At 46.9% G+C, this 17954-nt stretch overlaps 1 protein-coding gene across 1 annotated transcript in view; it reads right to left on the minus strand.

Moving 5' to 3' along the window:
- Positions 1-16466: 16466 nt before the first annotated feature.
- The window catches only part of LOC138357947 (uncharacterized), a 61258-nt gene continuing 59770 nt past the window's right edge, over positions 16467-17954 (minus strand). The window contains exon 5 of the mRNA XM_069315129.1: positions 16467-16699. Within this exon, the coding sequence (XP_069171230.1) occupies positions 16467-16699 (233 nt within the window). The remainder of the gene's footprint in view (positions 16700-17954) is intronic.

Here is a 17954-nt window from a genome sequence, read left to right on the forward strand (position 1 = left end):
AACAGGTCGACTACCACACCCAGCTGGTCGACTACCACACCCAACAGGTCGACTACCACACCCAACAGGTCGACTACCACACCCAACAGGTCGACTACCACACCCAACAGGTCGACTACCACACCCAACAGGTCGACTACCACACCCAACAGGTCGACTACCACACCCAACAGGTCGACTACCACACCCAACAGGTCGACTACCACACCCAACAGGTCGACTACCACACCCAACAGGTCGACTACCACACCCAACAGGTCGACTACCACACCCAACAGGTCGACTACCACACCCAACAGGTCGACTACCACACCCAACAGGTCGACTACCACACCCAACAGGTCGACTACCACACCCAGCTGGTCGACTACCACACCCAACAGGTCGACTACCACACCCAACAGGTCGACTACCACACCCAACAGGTCGACTACCACACCCAGCTGGTCGACTACCACACCCAACAGGTCGACTACCACACCCAACAGGTCGACTACCACACCCAACAGGTCGACTACCACAACCAGCTGGTCGACTACCACACCCAACAGGTCGACTACCACACCCAACAGGTCGACTACCACACCCAACAGGTCGACTACCACACCCAACAGGTCGACTACCACACCCAACAGGTCGACTACCACACCCAACAGGTCGACTACCACACCCAACAAGTCAACTACCACACCCAACAAGTCAACTACCACACCCAACAAGTCAACTACCACACCCAACAAGTCGACTACCACACCCAACAGGTCGACTACCACACCCAACAGGTCGACTACCACACTACGTAATAATCTCTAAGTTTTTTAATTCCTTTGCCATTGTTTGGCAAAGGTATGTACCACAGTCATACTATAAGTCATTTATTAATTTGTATCTCAAGATGTGTATAAAGGTCATTTGGGAAACTCGGTATTTACATTTCCCCCCTTAGATGGTAAGCTAATGGGCCAATAGTTCGAGAAAAGTATTCGTTCACATGATGAAAAGTCGGCACCACATCGACCACCCTCCAGGATACAGTTACTCGGATCCTATCGAGGTATTAAATAGAGACTGATAAAGTTCATCTTCTGCAAATCTATTAATGATTTATTTGGCTTTAGTTTAACAGGAATTCTTTTGTGTAGTTTATTTTGAGCCCCAAACGTGGCTATACATTAATACAATACTCACCAGTATACACGTATATTCGTCTCTTATACGAAAACATTTGTTAATATGTATTTAGCAAATAATGTTAGTATTTTTTTTTTTTTTTTGAGATATATACAAGAGTTGTTACATTCTTGTACATTTATTTGTCATTATTTGCCATTTATTTGTCATTAGTTATTTCGTTAAGATTTGTTCTGCATATAGTGTTGTTGGTTATTGAGTTCGCAATCACAGAATGTGTTAGAGATGAATTAACAATGGCAAATTACATTAATATGATTGTTAGTGGTCTTAGGCTGAGGGAGGCAAATGAGCTCTGGGTGTGAGCTGAATGGTGGGGCGCTATAGACCTAAGAGGTTAAGGGTCAAGAGGTTAAGGGTCATGAGGTTAAGGGTGGCTGGTTAGGGTTCTTAGCGCTATGAGGGGGGGGGGAGGGGGGAGTCATGTGGTTCAAGCTTCTCTGGGGATATTCTCGGTGGTTAAGGAGTGATGTTAGGGGGTCAGGCCCTGCCTGCTTGGTAGACTGCCTGCATGAGGGTCTGATACTGTGCCTGTTCGGCTGCCTTTCAGTGTGTTTACCTTTTTCCATGTCTCCCTGTCTCACCCTGCCTTTCCCTGCCTTCCCCTGCCAGCCTCCCCCTGCCTGCCTTCCGCTGCCAGCCCACGGTGGCGGGTGTTTAATACCCCTCACCTTCTCCCCGGCCACGATAAACTTCCTGATTGTTATATCAATCTGAAGTCATACCACCGATGTCCTTCCTGTCCTTAATGTCCTTCTTGTCCTGCCCTCGCTTCCCTTCCTGCCTTCCTGACTGACTAAATGTCTGCCTGCCTGCTTGCCTACCTACCCACTTACCTGCCGGCCTACCTGACTACCTGCCTATCTATCTACTTGCCTGCCTGCCTGCCTTCCTGTGTGCTGTCTACCTACCTATTAACCCACCTACCTACACACCTACCCACCTACCCACCCACTACCCACCTACTGAGCCTGCTTCCTGTGCCTATTGTGTGCCTCACAGAGCCTGAAGGTCCCGGCTGAAGCTCCTGATCGTCAAACACTCTTTACCTCTTCAACGGATCATTTATATAACATAAAAAAACAAACAAACAAAAATGCAAGGTATAGAACAAACAAGTAAGCAAGCAAATATCGACAGAGGATATATGTAAATTATGAATTGTGTTGATAGTTACGACCTTGACTGAGTAGTCACTTAGTTAACTGGCCGAGTACCTGTCCTCCAGTCACCTAGAGTGGTGGGGGGGGGGGGTACTGGGGGGTACTGGCCGAGTACCTGTCCTCCAGTCACCTAGAGTGGTGGGGGGGGGGGGGTACTGGGGGGTACTGGCCGAGTACCTGTCCTCCAGTCACCTAGAGTGGTGGGGGGGGTACTGGGGGGGTACTGGCCGAGTACCTGTCCTCCAGTCACCTAGAGTGGTGGGGGGGGGGGGGTACTGGGGGGTACTGGCCGAGTACCTGTCCTCCAGTCACCTAGAGTGGTGGGGGGGGTACTGGGGGGGTACTGGCCGAGTACCTGTCCTCCAGTCACCTAGAGTGGTGGGGGGGGGGGGGTACTGGGGGGTACTGGCCGAGTACCTGTCCTCCAGTCACCTAGAGTGGTGGGGGGGGGTACTGGGGGGGTACTGGCCGAGTACCTGTCCTCCAGTCACCTAGAGTGGTGGGGGGGGGGGTACTGGGGGGGTACTGGCCGAGTACCTGTCCTCCAGTCACCTAGAGTGGTGGGGGGGGGGTACTGGGGGGTACTGGCCGAGTACCTGTCCTCCAGTCACCTAGAGTGGTGGGGGGGGGGGTACTGGGGGGGTACTGGCCGAGTACCTGTCCTCCAGTCACCTAGAGTGGTGGGGGGGGGGGGTACTGGGGGGGTACTGGCCGAGTACCTGTCCTCCAGTCACCTAGAGTGGTGGGGGGGGGGGGTACTGGCCGAGTACCTGTCCTCCAGTCACCTAGAGTGGTGGGGGGGGGGGTACTGGGGGGGTACTGGCCGAGTACCTGTCCTCCAGTCACCTAGAGTGGTGGGGGGGGGGTACTGGGGGGGTACTCACCTATTTAAGCTCTGCAGGATCGAGCGTTAGTTCTTGGATCCCGCCTTTCTAGCCGTCGGTTGTTTAAAGCAATGACTCCTGTCCTTCTTCTCTATCTTGAGGTTATCTTGAGGTTATCTTGAGATGATTTCAAGGCTTTTTTTTTAGTGTCCCCGCGGCCCGGTCCTCGACCAGGCTTCCACCCCCAGGAAGCAGCCCGTGACAGCTGACTAACACCCAGGTACCTATTTTACTGCTAGGTAACAGGGGCATAGGGTGAAAGAAACTCTGCCCATTGTTTCTCGCCGGCGTTTCTCAGTTAATAATGTGAGGCAGGACTTGCCATCCCTGAACCCATGCTGATGTTGTGTGTGTACTGATGTTGTGGGGGTTGGGCTCTGGCTCTTTGGTCCCGCCTCTCAACTGTCAATCAACAGGTGTACAGGTTCCTGAGCCTATTGGGCTCTATCATATCTACACTTGAAACTGTGTATGGAGTCAGCCTCCACCACATCACTTCCTAATGCATTCCATTTGTCAACCACTCTGACACTGAAAAAATTCTTTCTAATATCTCTGTGGCTCATTTGGGCACTCAATTACCACCTGTGTCCCCTAGTGCGTGTGCCCCTTGTGGTAAATAGTCTGTCTTTATCAACCCTATCAATTCCTCTGAGAATCTTGTATGTGGCGATCATGTCCCCTCTAACTCTTCTGTCTCCCAGTGACGTGAGGTTTAATTCCCATAGTCTCTCCAGCCCTTTCTCATAGCTCATATCCCTCAGCTCGGGTACTAGTCTGGTGGCAAACCTTTGAACCTTTTCCAGTTTAGTCTTATCCTTGACTTGCTATGGACTCCATGCTGGGGCTGCATACTCCAGGATTGGTCTGACATATGTGGTATACAAAGTTCTCAATGATTCTTTACACAAGTTTCTGAATGCCGTTCGTATGTTGGCCAGCCTGGCATATGCTGCTGATGTTATCCTCTTGATATGTGCTGCAGGAGACAGGTCTGGCGTGATATCAACCCCCCAAGTGTGTGTGTGTGTGTGTGTGTGTGTGTGTGTGTGTGTGTGTGTGTGTGTGTGTGTGTGTGTGTGTGTGTGTGTATGTGTGTGTGTGTTTGTGTGTGTGTGTGTGTGTGTATGTGTATGTGTATGTGTATGTGTGTGTGTGTGTGTGTGTGTGTGTGTGTGTGTGTGTGTGTGTATGTGTATGTGTGTGTATGTGTATGTGTGTGTGTGTGTGTGTGTGTGTGTGTGTGTGTGTGTGTGTGTGTGTGTGTGTGTGTGTGTGTGTGTGTGTGTGCGTGCGTGTGTGGGGGGGGGCTAGGAGGCCGACCTTCCGCCCTGGCCTAACACCCCAGCATGTTAATCATCACGTTGGCCTGCTTGCTTTGTACGGTTTGTGCGTGCGTGCTCGCGTGTGTGTGTGGACTCGCCTAGTGAGTGTGTGTATAGTCACCTATACGTGCCTTCAGAGCCAGCCCCAGGGGCAGGGGATTGTAGAGTTTCAGTTACACATTTGCAACAGGTTCCAATCCTCTTGATTCCTACTAATCAAGCTAATCGCAGCTGCCTCCCATTTCTGCTCATTCTATTCACTCAACTTTCCCAACCACTTGGGCTGGACGGTAGAGCGACGGTCTCACTTCATGCAGGTCGGCGTTCAATCCCCCGATCGTCCACAAGTGGTTGGGGCACCATTTCTTTCCCTCCCCGTCCCATCCCAAATCCTTATCCTGACCCCTTCCCTGTGCTATATAGTCGTAATGGCTTGGCGTTTTCCCCTGATAGGTCAATCCAATATTCACTCAACTCTCTCAGTCGATTCACTCACACGGAGGTGAGTGTGACGTCATTCACTCTGACATACGCGCGAGTCAATCGAGTTTCTATATACTTTAGTTTCTATATGCTATATATGCTATATATGCTATATATAGTTTCTATATATGCTTGTCTCTTTTGATCATAAATAGTTGTGTTTTTAGTTAATGTTAACTTAGTTAATGCCAACTAACTACCACTTAGTTAATGCCTCGTAAGGGATCAGTCGTTTGGGTCAAAGCTAATGACTCTGCGCCAGGGGCCAGATTCACGAAGCAGTTACGTAAGCACTTACGAACCTGTACATCTTTTCTCAATCTTTGGCGTCTTTGTTTAATAATAATTAAACAGTTAATGAGCTCCGAAGCACCAGGAGGCTGTTTATAACAATAACAACAGTTGATTGGGAAGTTTTCATGCTTGTAAACTGTTTAATAAATGTAACCAAAGCCGTCAAAGATTGAGGAAAGATGTACACGTTCGTAAGTGCTTGCGTAACTGCTTCGTGAATCTGACCCCAGATCGACATTCATATCAGGCTCCCACTGAAGGCTATATTACCTGCTAGGCAGGCTCAGGAGCCTCTGGTCCTGCTGGGGGAGGCCAGACTAACCTAGCACCCTTGCTAGGAACACCTCAGGCTTGTGTGGGGTTATCTTGAGATGATTTCGGGGCTTTAGTGTCCCCGCGGCCCGGTCCTCGACCAGGCCTCCACCCCCAGGAAGCAGCCCGTCTAACACCCAGGTACCTATTTTACTGCTAGGTAACAGGGGCATAGGATGAAAGAAACTCTGCCCATTGTTTCTCGCCGGCGCCTGGGATCGAACCCAGGACCACAGGATCACAAGTCCAGCGTGCTGTCCGCTCGGCCGACCGGCTCCGGGGTACAGTAATTAGGTGTACCAGATGTTTGGTAATAGGGAATACAGATCAGTTATGTACCAGCCTGGATTTCAGTGGCTCTGTGTTTAGGTTCTTAGCGTCTTGGAGAACGAGGAAGGGGAGTCGAGAACACCGCTTCTCGTCCGATCAGCGAAGTTGAGCAACGTTGGGTTTGGATAGTATTTGGATGGGTGACCGCCTGGGTACACCAAATGCTGTTGGCTTTAAAATTAAGCAGGGTGGAAATAGCCTTTGCTACTCTGTCCTTTGGAGATCTATTTTATAGTCTCATTAAACGTACTTAAGTTGCAAGTTCAAAGTGACCCATTAAACTGCCTTTAACGAGGGGAAGAAGGGGGGTAGAGAACTAAGGGGGTGGATGGATGAAACAGGTGGATGAATGGCATATCAATGTCCCTGATGTTTATGGCATTCATCCACTTGTTTCATCCATTTGTTCTTTTCCGCAAGTTACCCCTGTGGTAAACATGGCAACTTGTCCTTGAAAATGTAAGGAGTGACCTTGCGAAACTCATCCCTAGGCGTCAGAGCAAAATAAAAAAAAGTGTGAAAATGAACTTTGGAGAGTTAATTTTTCAACTTCCCCTCGACAGGGAAGAAAAACATAAGATATATTGAGAAGAGAGAAGATTCGTGTTAAGATTCATTATTCTTACCATTTTGGTCATATTCAACAATATTATATATATATATATATATATATATATATATATATATATATATATATATATATTAGTATATTTTGGTAGCAGTCTTTCCTGTAGACATATATTATTAAATATGACCGAAAAAGTAAGATTAATAATTCTAACACGAATTTTCTCAATCTTTCGTACATTATGCTTCACTGTTGGAGGTAAATCAAAAATCACTTCTCCAAAATTCATTTTTATTTCTAGTCTGACGCGACACGGGCGCGTTTCGTAAAACTTATTACATTTTCAAAGACTTCACAAATACACAACTGATTAGAACTTGCGTTTCCCTGATTTTATATCTACATTTGAGTGAGGTGGGAAGGGTGATGTGGCATTACATTTGAGTAAGGTGGGAAGGATGATGTGGCATTAGAGGATATTAATAGGGTATTAAAAGTATCAACACAAGACAGAACACGAAACAATGGATATTGAATAGAAGTGTTTGTAGAAAGCCTATTGGTCCATATTTCTTGATGCTTCTATATTGGAGCGGAGTCTTGAGGTGGGTAGAATATAGTTGTGCAATAATTGGCTGTTGATTGCTGGTGTTGACTTCTTGATGTGTAGTGCCTCGCAAACGTCGAGCCGCCTGCTATCGCTACAGCGATAGCAGGCGGCTCGACGTTTGCGAGGCACTACACATCAAGAAGTCAACACCAGCAATCAACAGCCAATTATTGCACAACTATATTCTACCCACCTCAAGACTCCGCTCCAATATAGAAGCATCAAGAAATATGGACCAATAGGCTTTCTACAAACACTTCTATTCAATATCCATTGTTTCGTGTTCTGTCTTGTGTTGATACTTTTAATACCCTATTAATATCCTCTAATGCCACATCATCCTTCCCACCTTACTCAAATGTAATGCCACATCACCCTTCCCACCTCACTCAAATGTAGATATAAAATCAGGGAAACGCAAGTTCTAATCAGTTGTGTATTTGTGAAGTCTTTGAAAATGTAATAAGTTTTACGAAACGCGCCCGTGTCGCGTCAGACTAGAAATAAAAATGAATTTTGGAGAAGTGATTTTTGATTTACCTCCAACAGTGAAGCATAATGTACGAAAGATTGAGAAAATTCGTGTTAGAATTATTAATCTTACTTTTTCGGTCATATTTAATAAAATATGTCTACAGGAAAGACTGCTACCAAAATATATATATATATATATATATATATATATATATATATATATATATATATATATATATATATATATATATATATATATATATATATATAGAGGAGGAGTGTGATCAGCTGACAGACATTAAGGTGGAGAGGTTAAATATCGAGATACGCTGATGGAGAAACTAGTCATAATACCACCTCATCTATTTCCAGCATCATCATCTTCTCCTCACCCACCTCATCCACCCACCTCATCCACCTCCATCCATCCGTCAGTAACATTACTAAATTCCCGGGTAGACTCAACCACACACAAATGGAAAAAAACAGTTGAAAGTTTTTTGTTGCTGGTTTGATACTTTGTGTGTCAGCATGGTTTCCCCTCCCCCCCCCTCACACACACACACACACACACACACACACACACGCACACACACACACACACACACACACACACACACACACACACACACACAAGAGTGCTGGGAAGACGGGACACCACGAGCGTAGCTCTCATCCTGTAACTACACTTAGGTAATTACACTTAGGTAATTACACACACACACACACACACACACACACACGCACACACACAAGAGTGCTGGGAAGACGGGACACCACGAGCGTAGCTCTCATCCTGTAACTACACTTAGGTAATTACACTTAGGTAATTACACACACACACACACACACACACACACACACACGCTTTACACTGCCTACGTGAGACCCGTCTTAGAGTATGCCGCGCCATCATGGAGCCCCCACCTGAAGAAACACATAAAGAAACTGGAGAAGGTTCAGAGGTTTGCGACGAGGCTTGTCCCAGAGCTACGAGGGATGGGATATGAAGAGCGGCTGAAGGAACTGAACCTTACGACACTAGAGAAAAGAAGGGAGAAAGGAGATATGATAGGGACATATAAAATACTCAGGGGAATTGACAAAGTGGAAATAGATGAAATGTTCACACGTAATAATAACAGAACGAGGGGACATGGGTGGAAACTGGAAACTCAGATGAGTCACAGAGATGTTAGGAAGTTTTCTTTTAGCGTGAGAGTAGTAGAAAAATGGAATGCACTTGGGGAACAGGTTGTGGAAGCAAATACTATTCATACTTTTAAAACTAGGTATGATAGGGAAATGGGACAGGAGTCATTGCTGTAAACAACCGATAGCTAGAAAGGCGGGATCCAAGAGTCAATGCTCGATCCTGCAAGCATATATAGGTGAGTACACACACATCGACAGGGTTGATAAAGACAGGCTATTTAACACAAGGGGCACACGCACTAGGGGACACAGGTGGAAACTGAGTGCCCAAATGAGCCACAGAGATATTAGAAAGAACTTTTTCAGTGTCAGAGTGGTTGACAAATGGAATGCATTAGGAAGCGATGTGGTGGAGGCTGACTCCATACACAGTTTCAAGTGTAGATATGATAGAGCCCGATAGGCTCAGGATCTGTACACCTGTTGATTGACGGTTGAGAGGCGGGACCAAAGAACCAGAGCTCAACCCCCGCTAGCACAACTAGGTGAGTACAACTAGGTGAGTACACACACACACACACACACACACACACACACACACACACACACACACACACACACACACACACACACACACACACACACACACTCAGACACACACTCAGACACACACACACACACACACACACACACACACACACACACACACACACACACACTCAGACACACACTCAGACACACACCACACACACACACACAAATGTTCACCCTGAACCCCAACATAACGAGGGGACATGGGTGGAAGCTGGAACCTCAGATGAGTCACAGAGATGTTAGAGAGTTTACCTTTAGCGTGAGAGTAGTGGAAAAACTAAATGCATTAAAGCAGCACATTGTGGAAGCAAACACTATTCATACCTTTAAAACCAGGTATGATAGAGAGTTAGTTAGTATAGTTCATTTATTATGCACCTCATACCCATCTTGTGGGGGAGTAGTGGAAAGGGTTACAGAGGCACATAATGGGCTCAGGGACTGAACCCCACAATTCATTTAGCTAAGCAAGTTACAATCTTAAGAAGGAGTCATTGCTTTAAACAACCGGGGGCTAGAAAGGCGAGATCCAAGAGCTAACGCTCGATCCTACAGGGCACAAATAGGTGAGTACAAAGAGGTGAGTACACAGAAAACGGTATGAGTCACTGTGAGCGTTTTCTGTGAAGGATGAGAAAGCATTCTCTTGAGCGACCCCAACCCCCTCTTTTATCACTCAGGATGTTGTTGTTATAGATTCAGCTACTCGGAACAAGTTCCAAGTAGCACGGGCTATGGTGAGCCCGTAACTTACCTGGCACAGGAGCGGGGCAAGTAGCACGGGCTATGGTGAGCCCGTAGTGGACATACCTGGCACAGGAGCGGTGCTACCACTCAGACGACGAGGAGCTGTTAGTAAACACCTCGTGCGTGAGCCTGAGGAGTCCAGCGACGACGGTTCGAGCCCATTGTATGCCTCCAATATGCTTTTTTTCATAGATCTATTGTTTTTTAGTTCTCTCTTCACAGGTGGGTATAAGCACAGACGACTTCTGACTCCTGTTAGCACCTTTGCTTGCTCCACAGGTGGGTATAAGCACAGACAACTTCTGACTCCTGTTAGCACCTTTGCTTGCTTCACAGGTGGGTATAAGCACAGACAACTTCTGACTCCTGTTAGCACCTTTGCTTGCTCTAGTGCCTGTGGGAATGCTTGCAAGGATTGATATAATGTAAAATGAAGCACTGAGAATCCAACCCGTTCTCTCAGCTTGTCAAAATGGACAAAAAAACGGTGTATTAAATCACCCAGCTGATCCTGAACGATCCGCGAGTGTATGAGGTGCTGTGAGGTATGAGGTATGAGGTATGAGGTGCTGTGAGGTATGAGGTACGAGGTATGAGGTATGAGGTATGAGGTATGAGGAGGGAGCTGAATTTCCCAAGCGTCATTAATTGTATTATTGAAAATAGAGTTTCATGTTGTATCTCAATGCTAACTCTGGCTCACCTACACGTTACTCTAAAGGGCTCTATAGAGCTCTTTACTGAAGGGACCTCACCCACACGTTACTCTAAAGGGCTCTACAGAGCTCTTTACTGAAGGGACCTCACCCACACGTTACTCTAAAGGGCTCTATAGACCTCTTTACTGAAGGGACCTCACCCACACGTTACTCTAAAGGGCTCTATAGACCTCTTTACTGAAGTGACCTCACCCACACGTTACTCTAAAGGGCTCTATAGACCTCCTTATTGAAGGGACCTCACCCACACGTTACTCTTAAGGGCTCTATAGACCTCTTTATTGAAGGGACCTCACCCACACGTTACTCTTAAGGGCTCTATAGACCTCTTTACTGAAGGGACCTCACCCACACGTTACTCTTAAGGGCTCTATAGACCTCTTTACTGAAGGGACCTCACCCACACGTTACTCTAAAGGGCTCTATAGACCTCTTTACTGAAGGGACCTCACCCACACGTTACTCTAAAGGGCTCTATAGACCTCTTTACTGAAGTGACCTCACCCACACGTTACTCTAAAGGGCTCTATAGACCTCTTTACTGAAGGGACCTCACCCACACGTTACTCTAAAGGGCTCTATAGACCTCCTTATTGAAGGGACCTCACCCACACGTTACTCTTAAGGGCTCTATAGACCTCTTTACTGAAGGGACCTCACCCACACGTTACTCTGAAGGGCTCTATAGACCTCTTTACTGAAGGGACCTCACCCACACGTTACTCTAAAGGGCTCTATAGACCTCTTTACTGAAGGGACCTCACCCACACGTTACTCTTAAGGGCTCTATAGACCTCTTTACTGAAGGGACCTCACCCATACGTTACTCTAAAGGGCTCTATAGACCTCTTTACTGAAGGGACCTCACCCACACGTTACTCTAAAGGGCTCTATAGACCTCTTTACTGAAGGGACCTCACCCACACGTTACTCTAAAGGGCTCTATAGAGCTCTTTACTGAAGGGACCTCACCCACACGTTACTCTAAAGGGCTCTATAGACCTCTTTACTGAAGGGACCTCACCCACACGTTACTCTGAAGGGCTCTATAGACCTCTTTACTGAAGAGACCTCACCCACACGTTACTCTAAAGGGCTCTATAGACCTCTTTACTGAAGGGACCTCACACACACGTTACTCTAAAGGGCTCTATAGACCTCTTTACTGAAGGGACCTCACCAGTCTCTACCAAGAGAGACAACAAGAGCACTTCTTTGCACCAGGGCAGATCACCTCCCTACCCAAAAAGATACCATCCTAGGGGCTCACCATAGCCCGTGCTACTTTCGGACTTTTCGTACCAAGTAGCAAATCTTAAATAATAACAACCATACCCCCCCTACCCAAAAGATACCCCAGCCCAAATTATAACTCCACCCTTACCCATACAAGAAGCAAATAAGATTGTAGTTAGTTTGTTAGTTTCTAACTAAGAAACATACCATACGTCTTCAAGATATGGTAGAATATGATATGAATAGTTAACATGCCCAGGGGGGCTCGAACCAGGCTCATATGGTTCCCTACACCGCCCCACGGGTGCAGCTGGAAGTGCCAGTTGTCCTGACAATGGGCCATGGAGTGGCCCATGGAGTGGGGGAGTCCTTATAAATAACTGGGGCCTCTACCCCCCTTCAGTCAGAAGAACTTTTTGCCTTGCACTGAAATGTGTACAAGTCACCCAAATCAGCACATTAATTGTAAATGATTCTTTATAATTATCTGTATTAGAAGTAGTGTAAGTAGTAGTAGAAGTAGAAGTATTAGTAGTAAAAGTAGTAGGAATAACAGAAACAGGAAAACCTTTCATATTTACAGTAAGGAGGTGATTCAAGGAGGTGAGTCACTGGTGACTAAACCCGGATCCCCTTCTTGAGAGTGACTCAGGTGAAGTCTGGCCAGGTGGTGGTGGGGTGAGGTGAGTGGGGGACCCCCGACCCCACCACCCCCACCACCAACCCCCCCCCCCTCCCCAATGGTAATCATCATGAAATTTTCTGCCAAAGCGGCTCTGTAACGTTTGGGTCCGTGTGCCTGGCTTTCCTCGTCTTGGGTCGTGGATTGTCAGAAGCCTTAAGCCAGTGTGACTATATATATATATATAGTACTTGGAAGGGATATGAGATAGACTAAGAGGTAGAGAAGGTAAGGTATTTAATAAGAGAGAGTTACTAAGATAGTATGATTATATAGCACTTGTAAGAGATATGAGGACAAGACGCTGGGATATGAGGACAAGGAGCTGGGATATGAGGACAAGGAGCTGGGATATGAGGACAAGGAGCTGGGATATGAGGACAAGGAGCTGGGATATGAGAACAAGGAGTTGGGATATGAGAACAAGGAGCTGGGATGTAAGGACAAGGAGCTGGGATATGAGGACAAGGAGTTGGGATATGAGAACAAGGAGCTGGGATATGAGGACAAGGAGTTGGGATATGAGAACAAGGAGCTGGGATATGAGGACAAGGAGTTGGGATATGAGAACAAGGAGCTGGGATGTGAGGACAAGGAGCTGGGATATGAGGACAAGGAGTTGGGATATGAGAACAAGGAGCTGGGATATGAGGACAAGGAGTTGGGATATGAGAACAAGGAGCTGGGATGTGAGAACAAGGAGCTGGGATATGAGGACAAGGAGTTGGGATATGAGAACAAGGAGCTGGGATATGAGGACAAGGAGTTGGGATATGAGAACAAGGAGCTGGGATGTGAGAACAAGGAGCTGGGATATGAGAACAAGGAGCTGGGATATGAGGACAAGGAGTTGGGATATGAGAACAAGGAGCTGTGATATGAGGACAAGGAGTTGGGATATGAGAACAAGGAGCTGGGATATGAGGACAAGGAGTTGGGATATGAGAACAAGGAGCTGGGATATGAGGACAAGGAGTTGGGATATGAGAACAAGGAGCTGTGATATGAGGACAAGGAGTTGGGATATGAGAACAAGGAGCTGGGATATGAGGACAAGGAGTTGGGATATGAGAACAAGGAGTTGGGATATGAGGACAAGGAGTTGGGATATGAGAACAAGGAGCTGGGATGTGAGGACAAGGAGCTGGGATATGAGAACAAGGAGCTGGGATGTGAGGACAAGGAGCTGGGATATGAGAACAAGGAGCTGGGATATGAGGACAAGGAGTTGGGATATGAGAACAAGGAGCTGGGATATGAGGACAAGGAGCTGGGATATGAGAACAAGGAGCTGGGATGTGAGGACAAGGAGCTGGGATATGAGGACAAGGAGTTGGGATATGAGAACAAGGAGCTACGATATGAGGACAAGGAGCTGGGATATGAGGACAAGGAGCTACGATATGAGGACAAGGAGCTGGGATATGAGGACAAGGAGCTGGGATATGAGAACAAGGAGTTGGAGATCCAACCTTTAGGCATTTGTCTTGAATGTTTTGTAACCTTTAAATTCACAATAAAGGGGAATATATATATATATATATATATATATATATATATATATATATATATATATATATATATATATATATATATATATATATACCTACAATTTATCATCACAATGTTAGACCAAATGGCCAGAATTGATAAGGAAGCGACTATATAATATAATTATACTGCCTTCCTAGTAATTATCGACCTAGGAGGTGGTTGGGTTATATAATTAGAATCACTTCCTGGTAATTACCGAACCAAACAGCTTGGCTTCATTGCTTCCAAAACAAGCGTTGGGGGGTGGGGGGGGAGGGGGCTATAGATTGCTATATGTTAAGGCCAATCAAACCATTTAAAAGCTCCCAATATGGCCGCATGACCAAACAGCTGTTCCCACGTAACAAGTCTCGAGTTGTTTATTTCTTGTGTGTTTACACAGGTGGGAGCAGGAGTAGATGAGTTGTGACTCATGTTAGCGGGGCCCAAGAGCTTTACCCGTGAGAGTCATTTCGAGGCATTGGAGTGATTTGAACCGGCGTTCTGCTTGTCGCCAGACACCTAGTGCCTGCTTGAGGTGACTTGGTGATACCTGGTTGATACCTGGTTGATGGGGTTCTGGGAGTTCTTCTACTCCCCAAGCCCGGCCCGAGGCCAGGCTTGACTTGTGAGAGTTTGGTCCACCAGGCTGTTGCTTGGAGCGGCCCGCAGGCCCACATACTCACCACAGCCCATGGGTTAATGTTGACCAATCCGGACCTGACCACGGGAGAGGGACCACTGGGAGAGATCACTGACCACTCTGAGGGACCACTCTGAGGGACCACTCTGAGGGACCACTCTGAGGGACCACTCTGAGGGACCACTGACCACTCTGAGGGACCACTCTGAGGGACCACTGGGAGAGACCACTGACCACTCTGAGGGACCACTCTGAGGGACCACTGGGAGAGGACCTGGTGATACAGGTGAGGAACCTTCTCATTTACCAACAGTGGCTCAGTGTTGAGTCAGACTTAAGGTCCAGCACCTCACCATAATATCCCCCCTCCCCCCCGCTCACCTCTGCACACACACCTGGGGGTGACGTGTCTACCTGGGGACACCTGGGGGGATGTCCCACACAGGACTAGACTACGCTGTGTGACCTTGAAGAGTAGCGAATTGTGTGTAGGTGAGATTGTGTGTGTGTGTGTGTGTGTGTGTGTGTGTGTGTGTGTGTGTGTGTGTGTGTGTGTGTGTGTGTGTGTGTGTGTGTGTGTGTGTGTGTGTGTGTGTGTAATTACCTAAGTATAGTTACAGGATGAGAGCTACGCTCGTGGTGTCCCGTCTTCCCAGCACTCTTTGTCATATAACGCTTTGAAACTACTGTGTGTGTGTGTGTGTGTGTGTGTGTGTGTGTGTGTGTGTGTGTGTGTGTGTGTGTGTGTGTATGTGTGTGTGTGTATTTACCTTTCTGCCCTGCAGGAACTAGTTCTTGGACCCTGCCTCTCTAACCGGCCGGTTGTCGAGCTCCCAATCATCCAGCTCACAACAGCTCTCTTGCTCCCTTGGACCTATTTTACTGCTAGGTGAACAGAAGCATCCGGTGAAAGAAACCGCTCAAGTCTTTCTCTTCGCGGAGGAATTCTTATAGGAACATCAAAAACCATCCCTTCAGAATTATTTAACACCACGTACGTAAGACCAATATTAGACTGTGCAGCGCTAGCATGGAATCCCTCCCACATTATTGCCATAAAAAAGCTATCAAAAGGAATTACTAGATTTTTAATTTCTTCACAGACCGGAACTAGGGAAGTTTACATGGTCCAGTACTGGGAGTACGTTTCACGTGGTTCAGGTTTACATGGTCTAGAGAGAGAGAGAGAGAGAGAGAGAGAGAGAGAGAGAGAGAGAGAGAGAGAGAGAGAGAGAGAGTGTGTGTTCGGTGCCGCCTTGCTGTGAGCCATCCCATCACCCCTCCCCCACACCCCTCCGTCACCCCATCCGTTTCCTGTCAATGGTTTGGGCTTGTTTCTGTGCTCCCCTTAACTACCTCCCTTCCCCCCTAAACCATTTTTACCCATTTAATTTGTCTTTCTTTTATTTGTTTGCTGTTCTTCATTTGGCTGCCACTTTCTCGTCTATATCTTATCCTCTCTTTAGTTGCTCTCTCAGTTATCTTCTTCTCTTCTTATCTACACTTATCTTCAGCCCCACTCATCACACCTCCTCCTCTGAGAGGCCTTCCTCCTCCTCTGTGAGGTCCTCCTCCTCCTCTGAGAGGTCCTCCTCCTCTGAGAGGTCCTCCTCCTCCTCTGAGAGGTCTTCCTCCTCCTCTGTGAGGTCTTCCTCCTCCTCTGAGAGGTCTTCCTCCTCTGAGAGGTCCTCCTCCTCTGAGAGGTCCTCCTCCTCTGAGAGGTCCTTCTCCTCCTCTGAGTCGTCCTTGACAGCTCCTCCTCCAACACATCATTATCAGTCTAAGGAGGACTATTACAACTGTGAGTCACAAGAGGAAATGGTCCTCATGTTTTCCATTGATAACCTCACAATCTTCCCTCCCTCGCTTCCTTCCTCCCTCACTCTGTCTCTCTCACTCTGTCTCTCACTCTGTGTCTCTCACTCTGTCTCTCTCACTCTGTCTCTCTCACTCTGTCTACCTCCCTCTGTCTCTATTTCTCTCTCACTCTGAGATCAAAAGTCGAATATATATATATATATATATATATATATATATATATATACACACACACACACACATGTCGGGTCACGGGGCTGACGCCAAAGTTAAGACTGAGAATGGCACTCGTAGAGGAAGCTATTACACAAGTAGAGACTGAGTCATATGGGACCCAATGGTGGACGAGGACGAGGAGGAGGTTGCTGCAGGTATGTACCTCGCCCATGTTGCAGGTATGAACCTCGCCCATGTTGCAGGTATGTACGTCGCCCATGTTGCAGGTATGTACCTCGCCCATGTTACAGGTATGTACCTCACCCATGTAGCAGAAAAGACTAAGCCAGTGGACTTACATACCGTGACTCGCAGAGTGCACTCCTGACATTGAACGCACACAGTAGCAGCGCCAAGGACATTCAGGCACTGATATTACAATGTTTCAACTGCTAAAGCAAATAGATTTGAGATTAAATTCCTTTGGATACCATCACCTGTTGACATCTCAAGGATGATACTGTTCACATGCTTGTAAAGAAAGCCTGTAGCAGTAGTAAAAACAAAAATGAATATAGGTATTTGGTTAGCAGTGAAGTAGAGAATACTGAATTGAATGTTTTGTGAAAATCTTATTGATGTGGTGGTTTAATGATTAGAGTTGCCATCTATATCTCTTATCTCTTGTACGCAGGAGATAAGGCTCTGGAACCTATCTACCAATCGAGTAAGGATTGAGAGGCGGGACCAGAGAGCCTTGTCTCATCCTCAGCAAATGCGATTAGGTGTGTGCAACTAGATTCACTCAAGTCCTCCTGACACCAAAGATACTCAGTCTTCCTGACACCAAAGATACTCAGTCTTCCTGACATCAAAGATACTCAGTCTTCCTGACACCAAAGAGATGCTCTCAGACCCCTGACATCAGAGGCACAAAAGCATACCAGACGGGTCCGAATGAGTGGTCAGACGAGCCATACATGAACCTCAATAGAGCCTTAAGGAACATACAACTGCATTGAGGCTCTAATGGGCTG

The sequence above is a fragment of the Procambarus clarkii genome, chromosome 80 (assembly GCF_040958095.1).
Source record: "Procambarus clarkii isolate CNS0578487 chromosome 80, FALCON_Pclarkii_2.0, whole genome shotgun sequence".
Classification (NCBI taxonomy): domain Eukaryota; kingdom Metazoa; phylum Arthropoda; class Malacostraca; order Decapoda; family Cambaridae; genus Procambarus; species Procambarus clarkii.